Consider the following 18884-nt stretch of genomic DNA (forward strand, 5'->3'; position numbering starts at 1 on the left):
TGTACACTGGTATATTCTCAGTCCCTAAAAGAGAGATACAATAGGCATTCAGTAAATACTTGTTAAATGAATGAATGTTAGACTATTGATGAAAATATTAACAGTGTCATTGGCCCACATTTTCTCCACTCCACGTTTTCATAAACAGATCAGTCTCCAGAAATATACTTATTTCAAGAAGAAACTAGCACTTTGGTGAAGAGTGAGGAGATTGATTAAAAGATTATGTTCTTTTCCAGTGGTAAGGTGGGAGTGGGTCAGAAGCAGGAACTCTCCTATAAAAGTGGATGGGTGTTTATATAGTCTGTTTTCTTTTCATGTGTGGGGTCTTGCTTGTATTCTTGGCAGTAGCTTTAAACCAAAATTAAGCCCAGTGAAGCTATCCTAGGTGCAGTTTGACAAGGGCAGGTAATTGATTCTTTTTCTGGAGGTGTGTGCATGAACACTAGTAGGCTCAGGATAAATTCAGAATTCACCATTTCTGAAGCTCAGTCTGTATAGGAGGATTTAGTGCTAGAAAACTTTCAGAGGTGATTTCTTGGCCAATAGAAAATACTAGAAATATGTTTTGCTTATATATTTTTAAACTTTGAGAAGCTCCATGTGAAAGAAAACAAAATACATTTGGCTAGTGTGTTATATGTAAAATTAGCTATTGATATTTTATCAATGCCAGATGCAAACTAAAAGTAAAAAAATTAGCCCATAAGGGATTTTTTTTAAAAGGCTAAGACACTTTATTAGTTATTTTCAGTTTACATACAATTTTTACTTATTTTACCTGGTAAGTGTGGCATGACCTGGAAAGAAGGAATACACATATTTAACAAATAGTTAACCCCCTGGGGCTAAGTTTTAATATATCCCTATACTTCTGCCCCTTTTTCCCAGGCATGAACCAGTTTGGACCATCTGTGGTTGGCATTATAAAAGAAGTGCTCTGAAAAGTACTCTGTCCTAAGGGGGGAAAATTACATAAATGCTTTATTTTAAGCTCTTTCTACTTAAACATGGTCTTAGTTTAAATAAACCCATATGTGTTTTCTACAAATGATATCAGCTATGAATCTCAGGTAAACATTCAACCTGAAATAATGTAGAGGCAAATGAGCTCATTAAAATATGTACACGCACATTTTTACTTTGATCACAAAAGCATCCTATTTGCCAGTAAATATTTTTTGGAGCTTTTACCATGTTCTCCCCAGTCAACATTTCTTAACGTATTTAATGGTGACTGTGTTTATTTCTGATCTCAACAAATTGTAATGAGTGTGCTCTGTTAGTATTTCCTTTTGTGGGGAGTATAATAATGGTCATGACATGTGCCTGTAAAAGCATGCCAATAACGTAACATTCATTTAATAAAAAACCTCAAAAAGAAGATTTAAGGAAAGCATTCATTTCTTCTTGGAGAAGCTTAAAAAAAGGAAGAGAACACTTTTGTTAAGCAAATTTTTTTCCAAAAGTAATCCCGGCACTTTGGGAGGCCAAGACGGGCAGATCACGAGGTCAGGAGATCGAGACCACCCTGGCTAACTCGGTGAAACCCTGTCTCTACTAAAAAATACACAAAAACTAGCCGGGCGACGTGGCGGGCGCCTGTAGTCCCAGCTACTCGGGAGGCCGAGGCAGGAGAATGGCGTAAACCCAGGAGGTGGAGCTTGCAGTGAGCTGAGATCCGGCCACTGCACTCCAGCCTGGGCGGCAGAGCGAGACTCCGTCTCAAAAAAAAAAAAATGAAGCAGGATTGCTCCTCATATTTTTCCTTATTTATGTCACGTGTGCAGCATCATTGTAGCAAAATCAGTACAGATTACACATGTCTAACTTCTATTCTAACACTTGCTCGGTGAAATAGTTACCATTTTAGAGTAGAATGATTCAGACGTTTTTCTTCTCTGAACGAATCAAATGCTGTAAGCCTTAGGAAATGTTGTTTTTGTTGTCTGGATAGTGTGACTTAGGGCTCTGACCCCCTGCAACCTCAGTGAGGCAGCTATCAGATGTTAGCTACAACCGCTCCCTTTTCAATGAGGTGGGAGGGAGGAGCAGGAACAGAAGGGCTCCTGTCACCAGATGGAGAGCAGGATTTGGGTTCTGTTTACATGTCATTGGATTGTTCCATGAAAATGTGAGTTCTGTTTTCTCTTATTTTCCTAGTGACAGAGCAGCAAGATACTATTATTACTGGCACCTGAGAAAACAAGTTCTTCATTCTCAGTGTGTGCTCCGAGAGGAGGCCTACTTCCTGCTGGCAGCCTTTGCCCTGCAGGCTGATCTTGGGAACTTCAAAAGGAATAAGCACTATGGAAAATACTTCGAGCCAGAGGCTTACTTCCCATCTTGGGTAAGCACTGTTTTCAAATTTGAAAGAGTGTTTTCTTTCGGCATTTCTAGTTCGTAGTGTTGCCACTCATACTCTTTAAGAAATGGGAACACAAATGTTCTGTGGCCAAATTCTTCGTGATGCCCAGATATTTAACACTTAAAAACATGGTGCACATCATGTCTTCATGTACTCAGTCTTTTTATGGTGAATGGGGAGAGGATTGCCATCCATCCTGATGATACGGTGGAGCTTGGAACTTGCCAGCCTCCTTTTGGCATTGACATGTCCTTGACCTTCTTGCCTACTCTTACTGAGGCAGAATTTTCTCCCTTTGAAGGCAGAAAAACATAACTCTTTAAAAAGTAAGATTATCCCTCACTTTCCTTTGCTGAGAGAACAAGTATGTCAACTTCCGGCTCTGGCCTACATGTCCTCCACTCTCGGGAGAGCAACTGACCCCTTCTTTCAGCAAGAAAATGTGGGTTTTTCTAACGTGAACTGTCTCAGCTGCCCTTTCTCTACTCTACCTTGTCTGTTTCTCTCCCCATCCTTCCTCCAGGTCTATGCTGTATTTTCTCTCTCTTCTTTATCATTAGCCCCTCCCCAAACTAACTCTTCTTCAGTGAGGACATACAAAACATGTTTGGTTCTCACTCACCCATCCTGGAGAGAGAAAGGCAGAGGGAAAGAAGAGCTACTACTCTTGTCTTGCCTTCTCAGTAAAGCGTCTTGAAAAGGTAGTGTGTATTTGATTTTTTCAGCTTATTTGCTTCCCACAAGTGTTCCTCAAGCCATTTCCATCTGCCTTCTTTCCCCATCAGTCCACTCATGGTGCTGCCCGTTTTATATCAATATAGTAATGAAGTAAAAAATTAAATATATACTACTTTTGCTTTATATTGACACCAATTGCTTTATATTGACATATCCAGTAGACTCTTTTCACTAAATTTTGTTGCCGTAAATGACACTTAACCAGTCGCATCTTGGGAGATCTCATCCAGATTAATGCTTTTAACGATCACCTACGTGAAGGCAAGTCCCAAATCTGTTTCTCTTCCCTTTATCTATAAGGTAGCTGTTTACCCATAGGCCCTTCAAACTCAAGATGTCCTAAATCGAATTCATCTTCTTGCCACCTCAGTTCTATGTATTCCTACCTCTGAGTACATGAGAGTCATACGGAACTCTGCGTTATCACCATTCCTTCTCCCTGTCCTGTCCCATCAACTGAAACACCCTGTAATCTATGTGCTTGAGTACCAATCACCCAGCTTAAGAAATAAAATTCTTTTCTATTTTTGTTGCCATTAGCCTTCCTAAATGTCCATTGCCTCCTCTCCCTGTCTTAGTTCCTACTGTTTCTAGGTTCCTGTTCTCAGCAGCACTGTTGCAGAAGCTTGTCCCTGCTTCGGTCTTTACTCCACAGCTTGCAGATGAGATGATTTTGCTTCTAACTTAGACTTTCAGGGCCTCCTCCGTCACCTGTGAAGCCCAGGCTCGCATGCATAACCTAGAAACTCTCCAGATTATAGTCCCTGCCAACCATTCCAGCTTCCTTTCTGGTTGTCCTGCACCTTGAACTTTAGGCTGTGGCAACATTCAGCCATTGGTACGTCTCCATACTTACTGTGGTGTTTCATGCTTCAGGTCTTTCTTCTTGCAGTTCCTTTAGCCGGTGAAGCCCCTGTCTGTTTCACCTGACTAACTCCTACTCATCCTCCGAGACTCTGCTCCTTCTGGGCAGACCATCTAGGTGCCCAGTGTTCAAGAAGAACCTGGGTATAGTGTTTCACATCTTATCTTAAAATGATTTATTTCTTGCTCCCAGTAAACTGTTTCTTAGTGTGTTCTGAAAGATGGGCATAACCTTAACCTTTTCTATTTCATCAGCTCTTCATATTGAGGTACTCAGTAATTTTTTGTTGTGTGACTTACAGTGCTTTATTTGTTGGAGAGAAATCACAATGTCTGTCAAACTATTGCTGTCTGTAGCATGTTTGCATTCTCTGGTTGTCATCAGGTGCTCATTGAATATTGATTACTGAAATCCAGTTAGTATGCCAGGGCAACCAGTGTGCTGAGATACCAGTTTCCCCCACCCTTGGGATCACCAACACCATCTACTTTAGTGCCCTTACAAATACTATTTTCAGTGTGCTTTTGACCTGAGAAAAAAGTCGACAAATAACTGATTTAACTGATTACCATGTGAAAAGAACCTGGAAAGAATAATCTGTAACTTGAGTTCTTAGCAGAACTTGACACTGACTATTAATTCATCATATTTAATTCTTTGTAAAATATTCAATAGGAAGAAACAAAATATCAATATAAAGACATTTTAAAACCAAAAATTATGTAATTTTTAAATTTTGATTATTTTGAGCATGATTCTTTTGCTCACATTCATAAGTCCTTCCATCTATTGTATTCCTTATGGAATCAGCTAAGACTTTAATCAACACCTTTCTCTTAGCCTGCAGCTGCTGGATACTATATATTTGACATCTGAAAGCCCGGAGTACTGTCTGATGAAAATCTAAGTCACAGTGAATCACAATGAATGTTTGAATGAAACGGTTTTCTCATAAGTATTCCGACAGTGTTCATATCAGCCTCTCATGCAAGAACCAAAATTAGAGAATTTCTCCCAGTCCCCTGCCTTCTTTTGATTAACATTTAGAACCTCCCACTCTGTGGCTGTAATTTTCTTAAGAGTTAGGTAGGATCCAGAACCTGAAGATGTACCTACTATAGATGTATTTCATGGTACCAAGTATAAACTTGCAAGTATAAAGAATTACGTGTACAAAATTATGAAAGTTTGTATAGTTTTTTTTTTTTTCTTGGTGACTTTAAAGCAAAGATAACTTATTTTTCCTATTTGTTGTGATTTTTCTTCTTAGGTATTCAGCAGTACAATTAAATTGACTCTATAGCTTCTAGTATTAGCTGATTCAGCCCAGCAACATAACAGATGGTGAAAACAGAATGAAAGTGGGAATTTTCTAATGGAAATCAACCAGTTTACATGGCTATTTTAGATTCTCATTCTTTCATCATTTTGGGGGTGGGGATAGAGCTTACATCTCTCCAACAAATGTTGCATTGCACACCCCTTGTATCCCAACAGGTTGTTTCCAAGAGGGGGAAAGACTACATCCTGAAGCACATTCCAAACATGCACAAAGATCAGTTTGCACTGACAGCTTCCGAAGCTCATCTTAAATATATCAAAGAGGCCGTCCGACTGGATGACGTCGCTGTTCATTACTACAGATTGTATAAGGTACGAAACGGCAACTAAGTCTTCAGCTTCTGAGAAAAAAAAACGTCATCTCAATAGGATTGAGAAGGAAAACCTTAGGATTTCATTTCCATTAAAAATTATTTCATTTTTTACACACTTTTAAAAGAGTTTCATTGAACTGCTTTTTGTTATTGCAGGTCAGTCTTGGAGGCCATGGTGTTTTTCCTCTGGCCTGGAAGCAGGATGGAGTATTTTTTAATGGTTCTAATAGTGAGATGACAATTGGCTATAAAATGTTAATCTGACTTTTTCAGTGATTATGGCATTGTTATTTCTCTCCTCCCCAAATCTGCTTTTCTGCTTTGGGGAATAGCATTTGCAACTTCTTTGATAAATAATTTTTAATATTCCTCAAAGTGAAGCTATACCTGCATTGTATCTGTCAATTACAAGAACATTACCACAACAGGTAATGTTTATGGAGGCCTGTGTTTACTGGGCACACTTTATATTTTTTTAATCCTCATAACTTTATATGAAAGGTACTTTAATCTTTATTTTACAGACCAGGAAACTGAGGCCTAACGAGATTAAATGAATCACCTAAGATCACAAAACTAAATGGCAAAGCCAAGATTTAGTCAAGGCCTTCTTGATAACACAAGCTGTGTGCTTAAGGAACTGTATTACACATGTTCCTCACTCTTGGAAGTTATTCTCCTTTGTGTCCCGTGTATCTCTAGCCTCGTTTTTCCATTCTGGGGCAGAGGTCACACACCCAAATAACAACTGGGGCCATGCTCTGCAGAAATCACTCACAGTACTCTATATCATCTTGTCTTCTCTTACCCTCCTCCTCCTAACCCCTTTCACTATTCCACAAGTGCCACTTTGCTGACAAGAACTCCTGAATACCCATTTAAGTATTCAAACGTATATTCTCAAACCAAATGGATGAAGTGGTTAAGAGCACTGTCAGTTGAGCCTAACTGCCTGTGATTGAATCTCAGTTTGACTTCTTACTGTGTGACCTCAGGCAAGTTACTTACTTAACCTCTGTGTACTTCAGATTCCCCATAGTTAAAGGGGACAGCAACATACTTGCCTTTTAGGATTGCTGGATACTAAAGGAATTGTTGGATGAAAAACTGCTTAAAACAGTGCCCAGCACATGTTAAGCATGATGTTAAGTTTGCCGTTGTTACCATTGCCATTGTTAGTGTTATGCTTGTTATCTCTACTATGCCTTTTGTGGTAGGATTAGCATAGCTAGACCATTGGAAACTGGGCTTTAGTTTGGATGTATTGCTCAGTAATCTTTTTAGCTGGTTCAGAAACCTTAAGGGACCAACTGATGTTTTTTCTATCTCTCTTCTATGCTTAAGAGATGCATTATGAATGCCCCATCATCCTTGAAAGGCATAATTGAGTTCCATAAGATCTCTTTGGCTAAGTTCCTAAAGGACTGAGTTGTAATTTTGTTTTTAGCCTTAAGAGATTTCATTTGTGACACCTCAGTTGACACGAGAAGATGCAAATAAATGACAGTTTTGATAATTAGTTTATATTTTTAAATGTATTAGAAGTATGAATGATATGTTGGAAAGAGTAAGAGTGTGGCTTTGGAATCAGATGTCAATTAGAAACCCTATGTCACTACTTGCTATAGCTGGCATCCTAGGCAACTATAATCCTGAGCTATTAAGTGGGGATGATACAATATGCTTCACAAGTTTGGGAGGCTTCAGTGAGATAATGAATCTGAAATAATGAGGTGGAATACCTGGCACATTAGTGAGTGCTCAATAACCATTAATTGCTTTTTGCCTTATTTGCTGGGGAAACTTGCTATTTTAAAGAATCCTATTAAGAAATAAGAATATTTTATTGAAGTAGATATCCCCAATTTATCTTCTGTGTAAAACTTAATTTTCAAGTTTACTTAAAGTATGGAGCTTCTAAATTGCATAGAAAATGACTCTTATCTGCTGAAAACAAGATTTTTAATAAAAAGGTAACAGAATGAAGTGGGAGAAAAGATATTGGCTGATGCACAGTTTTTATTCTTTGGAGCAATTCAGTGGCAGCTGTTAAATCTGCTTCATTTAGGGGCTGCTCATACTGGAAATAAGGTAGACAAAGGACAAGAAAACATTCTGGGGAAAAAAAAAAACATTTTGTGCCCCTTTTCCACCAATATATACCTTATACTTGAAAACCAGCATTTTTACGAGCATAGCCTTATTCCAGAAAGCAGTTAGTACAACCTTGAAAGCGAAATTGACCAAAACTCATATAATGATGGATTAGTTTCTCCTCTTAAAGCTTATACTATATGTATCTTTCTTGATGTAAAAATATACTAGTTGGAAAGAAACAGCCTAAATAGTAGAAATAGGCTGTGTCTTATAGTTATAATGCCAGTGAGGATACATTTTGTAAAAATATTTCATCCCATGTTTCTGGGGAAACTGGCACTAAGCTTAAAAAGATCTCTGCATATTCATTGTGTTTATTGAGAAATCTCATAATGAGAATACTTACTTAGTAATTTCATTTCTCTTCTATTTTGAACTTTATACACTATAGATACTTATTACAGTTGAACACTTAAAGGATGTGGCTGAATTTTAAAGTACATTTTTAATTGTGGAGTTTCTTTTTCCCTTACGCTCGTTGTAGTTTATTACAGTTTATGGTTTAGCTGGTAGACTGTGTATCGTATTGGCAAGTGATCATTGAACTTCTTAAAAATAAGTATTTCCAAACTCACTGAATACAAAGCTTGTACAACTTTGTTATCCTCATGAGAGAGCCTTAAATATTTGGTCACTTGCCCCTAATTTTGACTTAAGAGCTGGACGATGTGCCCAGTTTTAAACATATAAAGTCTTATGCATCTCAGAGTATAACTATTACATTAGATTTAAGATTCTAACATCTGAGAAAAGAGTAATTATGAGATAGAAGGTTAAAAAAATCAAATGATGCAAAAGCAGCAAAAATAGCCTTATTTACTGGAGTTTTCAATAACAAGTGTTTAGAATATTGTCAGATACAAAAGTGTATGTAATATAGTAAAAACACTAAACCTTTGAAATCTCAGAAATTTAAAAAGTAGAATATACCATTCTTGATTTAATATGTGCCCATGGTTTTCTTAATTCTTGTAGGAAACTAGGTATGTGGAAAGCCTTGAGCAAAGTTATTTTAAGTCCGAAAGTTTTCAGTCCTGAAATGTTTCTTTGGTGCTAAATTGTCCACTGTAGAAAAAATATGTAGAAACATTTAATTTTCTATAAAATTCTATTCCTACAGGATAAAAGGGAAATTGAAGCTTCGCTGACTCTTGGATTGACCATGCGGGGAATACAGATTTTTCAGGTTAGTAAATGAGAATTAAGTGTCAAATGCTGTCGGCCATGTCTTATGTTTACAGCTGCCTCTGTGGTCCTGCCATAGCTTCAGTAGTTCATTTTTGGCCACTGGCTGGTCATTTCCTATTTGTCTAGCACAGATGTGGATGATGTAGGATGGGTGAAGTGACTCAACCTGATTGTTGACAGTAATAAGTCCTCTATAACAGAAAACAGTAAGCCAAAGATTAGCCCAGGTTCATCACTAACAGATCATTAATATCCAAACATTTCTGTTTGTCATTGATTTTAGATATTCTTTTATCCTTTGGAGCATTTGTAAGTGGAAAGAAAAGCAACATTTTGATATTGTGCCTGACCAGACGTTTTAATTTCTGTTACACTTTTCTGATAAAACTTACCCCTTAAATAAGTAGTAACTGTCACCCTTTAGCAGGTGGGACAGTGTTATCCTGCAACCATCAAAAAGGGAGACAGATACCTCTCTCTGCAAGACACAGGAAAGTAAAAGCATGTCTTATCCTTGGTGTAGGCAAAATATCCAATTATGAAAGTCTGAGCGCCTTACTGCATCTCTTGAATGCCTGGGTCCTTTGGACTTTTTATTTAAATTTAGGCATACACCAGAAGGGAAAAGATTGCCTTAAAAGGGTTAGTTAATACAGTCACACAGGAACCAAAAGCCACAGAATCGTTATCACGAAATCTCTTAATTACTGTCTGTATTTCTCCAAAGAGATGTGAGGGCTTTTTTCAGATTTTAATGACTGTGTTTTGGTTTTCAGGGAAAGAAGTTAGAGCCATTTTACAGTATCATTTTTCCCATTAACTCCATGTGCATATTCTTTTCACAGAATTTAGATGAAGAGAAACAATTACTTTATGATTTCCCCTGGACAAATGTTGGAAAATTGGTGTTTGTGGTAAGTTTAAAATAACTGGCTTAAAAGAAAAGTCCCATTAATTGCTTATTTTTGTGGTTTTTTGTTATTTTTTTGTTTTTAAACAATATTGTCTTAGGCTCAAAAGCTGCAATGTTTAAGAAGTTGACACTGAAGATAATTGGCTTTCTTGTATTTTAATGCATGTGCTATATATTCCATTGTCACGCATATCAGTGGTGAAATTAAAATCAAAGAATCTTATAGTGAATAATCTTACAGCAAAAGAAGTTAGTAATTTTAATTTGTGTTTGGTCCCTAGCACATGTCCCTAAGTTATTCTAGTTGCAGAAGATATTTCATGTAGAGGTTAGCCAGTTCTTTTGAAAGTTACCTCTTTTGAGCAAAGAATAAAGAATTATATAAAAAGAGGTATATATTAATATTTGACTATTTAAAACTCGTTATTTTAAAGAGAGGTCTGCAATTCTTAACCGGAAAAATACTCTTACAATATTGAGAATGATACATTTTCTTTTGTTAGAGCAACGCCTTGATTTTTCCCAAATATTTCTCTCTTTTGCCAGCTGTATCTATTTTTTTGGTAGGTTTCAAAGAATTAGTAATGTGTGCATTTGGTCATAAAAAGTCATAGTTCTGGCTGGGCACAGTGGCGCAATCCTGTAATCCCAGCACTTTGGGAGGTCAAGGTGAGCAGATCACCAGAGGTCAGGAGTTCGAGACCAGCTTGGCCAACATGGTGAAACCCTGTCTCTACTAAAAATACAGAAATTGTTTGGGCATGGTGGTGGGCCCCTGTAATCCCAGCTACTCGGGAGGCTAAGGCATGAGAATCGCTCAAACCTGAGAGGCGAAGGTTGCAGTGAGCCGAGACCACACCATTGCACTCCAGCCTGGGCAACAAGAGCACAACTCCGTCTCAAAAAAAAAAAAGAAAAAATTCATAGTTCTGCTTTGTTCAGAAATTACTGAAAAAAAATACATGAAGAAAGGAAGATAAGGGTTTGTAGACATAGGCTTCTCTCCTGTAAGAAAGATGGCCTATGTAAATAAAGGGCTATATTGCAAATAGAATGTGGGCATTGACTCCACACTGCCCTGTAAGTCAAAAGATTTGTTTCTGACTTCACGTTACTTTAATTACTTGGGCACAATTCAATCTGATTTCACTTTACTTATACTTACACGGGGCCTAACCTGTCTGCTCCTAACTCGCTCTTTTTTGTTTCAAGCTATTTGTGAAAGGATCTAAGCTGTTTGAAAATGAGCAAATTAAGACCCACTTGCCCCTTTCATGCCCCAAATTAAGTTATAATAAAGTACATTTATGAAATTGAGGGTTTTTTAGGGTCCTGGACTTGGTGCTTACTGAATCTATTTGTGTATTGCCCTTATCTGAGGAGCTTTTTTTCAAGATACGTATTTTTGGACCTCATCATCTTCCTCCGGGAGATTTTTGACTCTGGGTCTGGAGTAGAGATGAGGAATCTATTTTGACAAGTTTCTCAGATGATGCTTCGTGCAGCCAACTCAGCCCTGTCTAGCTGTATGACCTTAAGCAAGTTACATAAACTCTGTGCCTTGGTTTCATTCTAAAATGTGGATAATTAACTCTCTCCCTTGACTTGCTATGAGGATTAAATGAGTGGATACATGCTTAGTGCTCAAAAAATGTCAGTTGTTACTATTTCAGTATTGGGATCCACTGGTAGTCCCTTTAAAATGAGGGAAAGCTCAGAGATTTAAAAAAACAAAACACCTCCACCTTGTCCCTATCTGGGCTACACAAGCCCATATTGCTCCGTACAGACTTTAAGTGTGTAGTTAGAATATGCCTCCGTCCTTGCGTTATCTCCACCCTCTGGCTGAGAATCATTGTATCTGAAATACTCTTTTTTGTATTTCAGCTGCCCTATTCATTATTAGGAAAGTTGAAAGAGTTCATAATATCCCATAACTGTAAGAAACTTTGTCAAAGCCTTGCCCTCAACTTAGGACTTTATCTTAGTGATCACGGACTTGAAGAAGGAGATTCCTTATATCTCTACTGGTAGCTGTTCTTGCTCTTTCCCATCTCATCCCTCCAACTACCAGCTCTCTCTGTCCAGCTAGGGAAGTTTTCCATTTCTTCTAAACCCTAAATAGGTATCCTGTATTGTTCACTATCTAACTCCTTATTTATTTATTGCCAAGAATTTATCATAAACTGTAATTATTTTGTGTGTTTCTTTCTCCTGCTGGGATATATAGCTCCGTGAGGGTGGGAACCTTGTCTGTCATATTCACTGCCTATTTTTTTTTTTTTTTTTGTCAGTGCCTAGGAAGGTGTTTGGTCCATATTAAGTATCCAATAAATATTTGAATACATTAGTCTTTTTTAGAATTGGTCACCTTGTTGCTGCGTTAGGGTGTTGGGATTACATTTGATGATTCTTTTATGGTGGACCCTTCTCTTCTCCATTACAAATAACCTGACCAGCCAGAGAAACCAAAGACACTCCTCAGCTGTTTTGGATAGTGAGTGTTTACTGACAGATCCTTGTGGCTAGATGCTTTCCTGAATTTCTGGTCATCCCCTGTCCTATGACATTTTTGAAAGGGAAAACAATAATTTATCCCACAAGGAATTTTAAATGAAACTTTATACATTTCAGAATCTATAATCTTCCTTACTAAATAGAAAATAGAGGGGATTTTGGCAAATCAGAGATTTTTCTTCCTGAATTTGATTCATGGTTTCCTTCCAAAGGGTAAGAAATTTGAGATTTTGCCAGATGGCTTGCCTTCAGCCCGGAAGCTCATATACTACACAGGGTGCCCCATGCGCTCCAGACACCTCCTGCAACTTCTGAGCAACAGCCACCGCCTCTATATGAATCTGCAGCCTGTCCTGCGCCATATCCGGAAGCTGGAGGAAAACGAAGGTATCACAGGGTCTGGGATGTGGAAGCACATTGTACCTTTGCCACCCATGGCCTGTTACTCTGAATGGGGGTTTTGAACTCCTACAGAATTGAATTTTGGGACTGGGACTCTCCAGATTGAGAGCAGCATTACTATTTACATCTCAGTATTTCCAGAAAGCAAAGGGTTAGGCTTGAGCCCCACCTACCATAGCACCTATTCAAAATATCTGAGGTGACTCCATTTAGCTATCTCTCAAGTGCAGTCTCTAAGGTTTTCCCATGCCTGACTTGAAAATCCTTGCAAAAAGCCACCTATAAAGGCACAGGGCAAGGGTTTATCTGCAACTCAGATTTTATCTGCATTTTAGAGCTTTGTATGTACACTGACCCACCTTAGTGCTATTATCCACAGGTGGTCTGGAATTCTTTCCAATGTGATTCTTTCTTAGGGTTAGAGTGACAATAAGGGTGGGTCACAGATGTGTCTCCAGCCTCCGATTGACAGCTGGGAGGCCCCCAGGTCTGGTCTAGCAAGAATGCCAAACAAAGGAGAGGGAGGTCAGCTAGTCCTTTGGGCGCTTTGCTGAGATGCAGATGAAATAAAGCAGTCTATCTGGGGGCCTCAGAGTACTGGGCCCTGAAAAGGGGAGCAAGTCAGGGTGGGAAAGAAGGCAGTGTTAAGGGTCTGTAACATCTGGCTTCAACTTTACAACATTAATCTGATAGCCTTTTATCTTGAGTTGTGGCACCCTGGATTTCCTCCATTTAACACAACCCAACCCTAATCCTCAAAACTGCTACATTACGTATTTGGGTTTTTGTTTTTTGTTCTTTTGTTATTTTTTTAAAATGCTTTGGGGTTTTGTTTATGCTTTCAAAGATTTTTTTTGCAAAAATTAGTTTTACAAATTGTAGTAATATCTAACAGTAATTTGATTAGATTGGATTTGGTGTTTTTGTGTGAATATCAGGGTGAAGATTCATGTTTTAGGTTCATGTCTGAGACAAGTTTTGACACCTCAGACCTCATCTTTCCTGTAGAAACAAGACAAGTACCCATCCTTTCTTAAATAAACAAAAGACCTTATAGAAGTTTGTGCTTCTGATTGATTTCTCTCAAAAATTCTCTCTCAATCCAAATGAGACCCGGTTTGGCAATTCTCTTGTAATTTAGTAGCGATTAGAACATGAATCATTCCTCACTGTCTGCCACAAACTGCATGTGTCTTCAGAGAGAATTGGTATAACTGTCAGGTGTATTGGCTTCTGCTGCTGCTAGACTGCCAGTTCTTCCCCACCATGACTCATCAGTGTTACAAATATCTCTCTCCTATGCTGACATGAATATTAAAAGGAATTCAGATGGGAGCAGGAAGAGGATGAAGAAGCAGGAGAACCTGTAAGAATAGGTGACATAATTAGGTGCAGAGCCCATAATTTGCCAAGTCAGCTTCATTCCTCAACGTCTAACATGGCACCTTGAAAAGTTGATTTGTTCTATCAGCTTTCTTCTGCCTGCAGCATTTTAGTATATTTTTTGTTCAGATGACCTTAAGAGATCCCTTTAGAGCCTAAAAGAATTAATGGCCTTCATCTATAGGTTCTAAGGTAAAAATTACAAAGAATTTTGAGTTTTCGAAGAGACCGAGCTTTGTTCATTGCCAACCATAGTACCAAGTATATTTGGAGGCTGAAGTGAGTAGGTGTCTTAGTTTGTTTTGTGCTGCTGTAACAAAAGACCACAGACTAGGTAAGTTCTAAAGAACAGAAGTTGATTTCCTCACAGTTCTTGAGGCTGGGAAGTGCAGGATTGAGGAGCCAGCATCTACCAAGGGCCTTCTTGTTACTTCATCCCATGGTGGAAGGTGGAAGGGCAAAGAGAGGGTGAGAAAGAGTAAAAGGGGGCCAAGCTCCCCCTCTCATAATGAACCTACTGCTGCAATAATGGCACTAACCCATTCACAAAAGCAGATCTCTCATGATCTAATCATCTCTTTAAACTCCCACATCTTACTACTATGATATATGATATCATATGACTTATGATAGCAATTAGATTTCAACCTGAGTTTAGGAGGGAACAGACATTCAAACCATAGCAGTAGAGGAATGAAGGAATGACACATACTTAGTTTCTTCTACTTAGAGGTTTTCCAGGTCTGAAAAAGGCCTGAAATTAAGTTTCTCTGGGTCAACTTTGGCCTGAATCCAATGATCTCACCCCCATTTAAGGGCTCTATCATATTAACATGAAAAGCCCTTTTCTGGGCGTTAGTTTAGCAAAAAACAGCATAAAAGAGTCTGTGTTTTCTTAATTTTATTTAGAGTCACCTTGTCTGAAACACTATGTTAGCATTTTAGTAGAAAATGATCAGAAGGATTTTTCTATAGGGTTTAGAACAGAAAGAAAAACATGCCTCACGTCATTAAAAAAAATGTTTAAGCCTAACTTTATTCAAGAGCTGGAGCTTATTCTTAGGGATAAGTAGTCACATTTACTGCAATAATTTCTAAAATAGTGTATGAAAAACCTCATTGTCTCTGATCTTTTACAACAGAGGGAGTAAAAAGAGCACAGGCATATTGATGATCTGTACTGTTGACACCAGTGATTATTAGGTAGATGAGAGGCTGCATTTTACATTTCTTAGAAAACATTTCAGAATTATTTAATGTTTCTCTCAGTTTGTGACTGAACGGTGTGAAGCTTCTTAAATGTCTGGAAAGGGTGTGATACAGCACTAGGGAGGGAACAGAAGCCAGCCATGTGGAACACCCAGGCCATGCTAACATGTAGTCAGGAATAGTTAGAAAACAGGCTGGCAAGTACTTGTATACTCATTAGTATACTAGTGAGTATAGAGGAGCTGTACTGACCTCTGAACCTATCAGGCAGTTGGGAGTAAAAAGGCTATATGTAAAGATGCAGAAAAGCTTTTAAATGATTAGGTCCACAGTTCCTAATTATTCTAGAACAATGGAACTCCAACAACTTACAGACTTTTACTTTTTTCTCTTCACTTACCGCTCATCCAAGGGCCACATGGCTATTACTGTGAAACCACAGTGAATAGGAACTACGGTAATTTTTGCAAACTGCTTTGGCTGTCCACCTTCATCTTACACCTGCTGATTCAGAAGATGGGGATCGTTAGGCCCCAGTCTGCTCCTGAATGACAAGTTGTACCTGGAGGCATTTTTGTTGTGATGATGTGTGTGTGGAGCTCTGGTATCTGGTTTCAGCCTGCTTTCTGTGTAGCAACACATACTCACCTTTGTGTTTCAGCCAGTTAGAAAGATGTGAATGGGCTGGAACCTGGAAATGGGCACATAGCCTTCTCCAAGCATTGTTTTGCATTTTGCATCCTAGAAGGTGCATCTTTTCTTTCTCTTGCTGCTCATTTTCTCTCTGGGGACCCTGTGATGATTATACTTCTGAGCTGGATTCAGACATCAGGCATGCAAGTATTTTCACTTAACCAAGAAACAAGACAATTAAAATCCATTAACAGGCCCCTGAGAACCCAATTAGTCTACTAGTTAGCAGTTTCTAAAATTAGATCAACTTAACAGTCCCCAAATGCACTCTCCATTTTTGACATTGTTGTGTTGTATTATTTCTCACCAGTATTAAAAAGGCAAGGAATCTAAACTTCTTCCTTGTTTTACATTTCTGACCTAAAAGACAAAATAATATTTTGTGTCAGTCAAGTTGTAACTGGCAGCTGGGTTGTAACTTTGTGCCTTAATGGAATGGTTAGTTTAGTATGTAATAAAAGAGACTTTGCAGTGTTGTGTTTTTGATTGCGTTCAAGAACAGCACTGACATGTTAAATCAAAGAACAGCTTTACCAGTCGGAGTTGGAAATCATCAAACCAGTAGTGATTACTGGTATTTTCTAAGTAGATGATAAAACCTCACTAATTCAGCCTAAGTGGAGAAAATCAATCTTGTATTAATGAAAATCCAAATTTTAGAATCTTCACAAGAAATTCTCAGAAGAATAGTTTTATATTAAATTGTATTCAGCAGCTAGAGCTAAGCTAACAATGGAACAAATTGAACAAATGAACAAATAAAATGAATGGCAATTAGCATAATTATATTTATTAAGTAGTCTTCTAGAGCAGTGCTTCTGAAATTATCTGCAGAAAAGGGCCAGATTTTTAAAATATTTAATATGCTGTGGATACTTTCGCAAAATACAAAATCACATTGGTGGCTGTCATGGCAATGTCACAAAGCTCTGGAAGTTTCTAAATGTTCATATCACTCACTGAACTTACTTCACTGTGGACCAATAAATTTGCAGACAAGACGTGGTCTGTAACTGCACTTTAAATACCACTCTTCTTATACTGCTTGAATCTTTAAAAAAACAGTAATTTAAATATCCCCTCAAATCTGTTGCACTGGTTTTATTCATTTTCAGTCTTCTGAAGTCAAATTCCTATCTAAATTATTACTACTTTCCAATCACTAGATTCTGAACCTGAAGTTATCCTTGTTCTTGGCCTGATGAGTCACTTAAACTCACCAGCCGTTCCTTCTGTCTTGGTTGATGTAATAATGAGCTGTGTTCCCCACCACACAGAGAAGAAGCAGTACCGGGAATCTTACATCAGTGACAACCTGGACCTCGACATGGACCAGCTAGAAAAACGATCGCGGGCCAGCGGGAGCAGCGCGGGCAGCATGAAGCACAAGCGCCTGTCCCGTCATTCCACCACCAGCCACAGCAGTTCCCACACCTCGGGCATTGAGGCAGACACCAAGCCCCGGGACACGGGGCCAGAAGACAGCTACTCCAGCAGTGCCATCCACCGCAAGCTGAAAACCTGCAGCTCAATGACCAGTCATGGCAGCTCCCACACCTCAGGAGTGGAGAGTGGCGGCAAAGACCGGCTGGAAGAGGACTCGCAGGACGATGGTAACAGTACTGTCCTCACTGGCTCTCCGTTTAGTCTCCCAGTTTTTTCAAGCATTGGTTCTACAGAACTGGTGTCTGGAGAGCAACTTTAGGCAGTAGTAATAGGGTGGAAGAGGTGTCTTGTCTTCCCCAATGACTTGGTTGAGTTGCTTGTGTTTGGCTGTGAACAAAACATCCCTCTAGTTGTGATCCTTTGCGGCCACAAGATTGGATGGTTGCGGACTCAAAATCTTAGCTGTTTCTATGAAGTAGATTGGAGATTAGTCCTGCAGCCATTGTGTCTGTATTTCTAATTCCCAGATTAAATAAAGCAGTGGTTAGGACAACACAGTGGAGTGCAGTGATAGTGACAGAAACATCTTGAACTTCTGGACCCCCCCCACAAAATAAAAATTGGAGTCCACACCATTGAGTTACTTAGTAATGTTTTTCTTAAGTGCCTCCCACGTAACCAGAACTATAGAGAAGATAAAAGAAATGTAGCACCTGGCTGATAGGAACTTACTGTGTGTTGTGGAGATAAGATGAATCCTATGGCTTATCTCAGCCAAATTTAACATTTGTGGCCCTCTTTTATATTATTTTTCTGTCTCAAATAAGTGCTGTAGCATTCAGGCTTAAGGGAAAAGATAAGACTCAGTTAAAGAAAAGTGCAGACCGTCTGTTTGGTTTCTGTAGAATTTGTGTGGATCTCAAGTCACTGAGTGCCCTTGAGAGTAGGCAGCTGTGGACATGGGGGCTTTGTGAACTGCTCATCTGCCTGTGTCAGTGAGCCTTGCTTTGGCATCAGGCAAAGGGCCCATCAGTTTCGGTTTGCCCTTTGTCATTGCAGCAAGGTAGTGTAGTTTTTCTTCCTAAAAAATACAGAATAATTGGCAAATTATAGTATTAGAAAACATGTAGGTGATGCAGCAGTCCTATAAGAAAGAACAAGTAGGCTGGGCGCGGTGGCTCACGCTTGTAATCCCAGCACTTTGGGAGGCCGAGACAGGCGGATCACGAAGTCAAGAGATCAAGACCATTCTGGCCAACATGGTGAAACCTCATCTCTGCTAGAAATACAAAAATTAGCTGGGTATGGTGGCATGTGCCTGTAATCACAGCTACTTGGGAGGCTGAGGCAGGAGAATCACTTGAACCCAGGAGGTGGAGGTTGCAGTGAGTGGAGATCACGCCACTGCAC

The 18884-nt window shown here is 38.9% G+C and overlaps 1 protein-coding gene across 6 annotated transcripts in view; it reads left to right on the forward strand.

Moving 5' to 3' along the window:
- FRMD6 (FERM domain containing 6) overlaps positions 1–18884 on the forward strand; it is an 84861-nt gene that overhangs the window by 56885 nt on the left and 9092 nt on the right. For all 6 annotated transcript variants that reach the window (XM_017849508.1, XM_017849512.1, XM_017849511.1 and 3 more), the window contains 6 exons: positions 2164–2350; positions 5469–5624; positions 8904–8969; positions 9817–9885; positions 12614–12788; positions 17366–17701. In XM_017849508.1, the coding sequence (XP_017704997.1) occupies positions 2164–2350; positions 5469–5624; positions 8904–8969; positions 9817–9885; positions 12614–12788; positions 17366–17701 (989 nt within the window). The remainder of the gene's footprint in view (positions 1–2163; positions 2351–5468; positions 5625–8903; positions 8970–9816; positions 9886–12613; positions 12789–17365; positions 17702–18884) is intronic.

Source organism: Rhinopithecus bieti, unplaced genomic scaffold (genome assembly GCF_001698545.2).
Source record: "Rhinopithecus bieti isolate Rb0 unplaced genomic scaffold, ASM169854v2 scaffold_29928, whole genome shotgun sequence".
In the NCBI taxonomy this organism is placed as follows: Eukaryota; Metazoa; Chordata; class Mammalia; order Primates; family Cercopithecidae; genus Rhinopithecus; species Rhinopithecus bieti.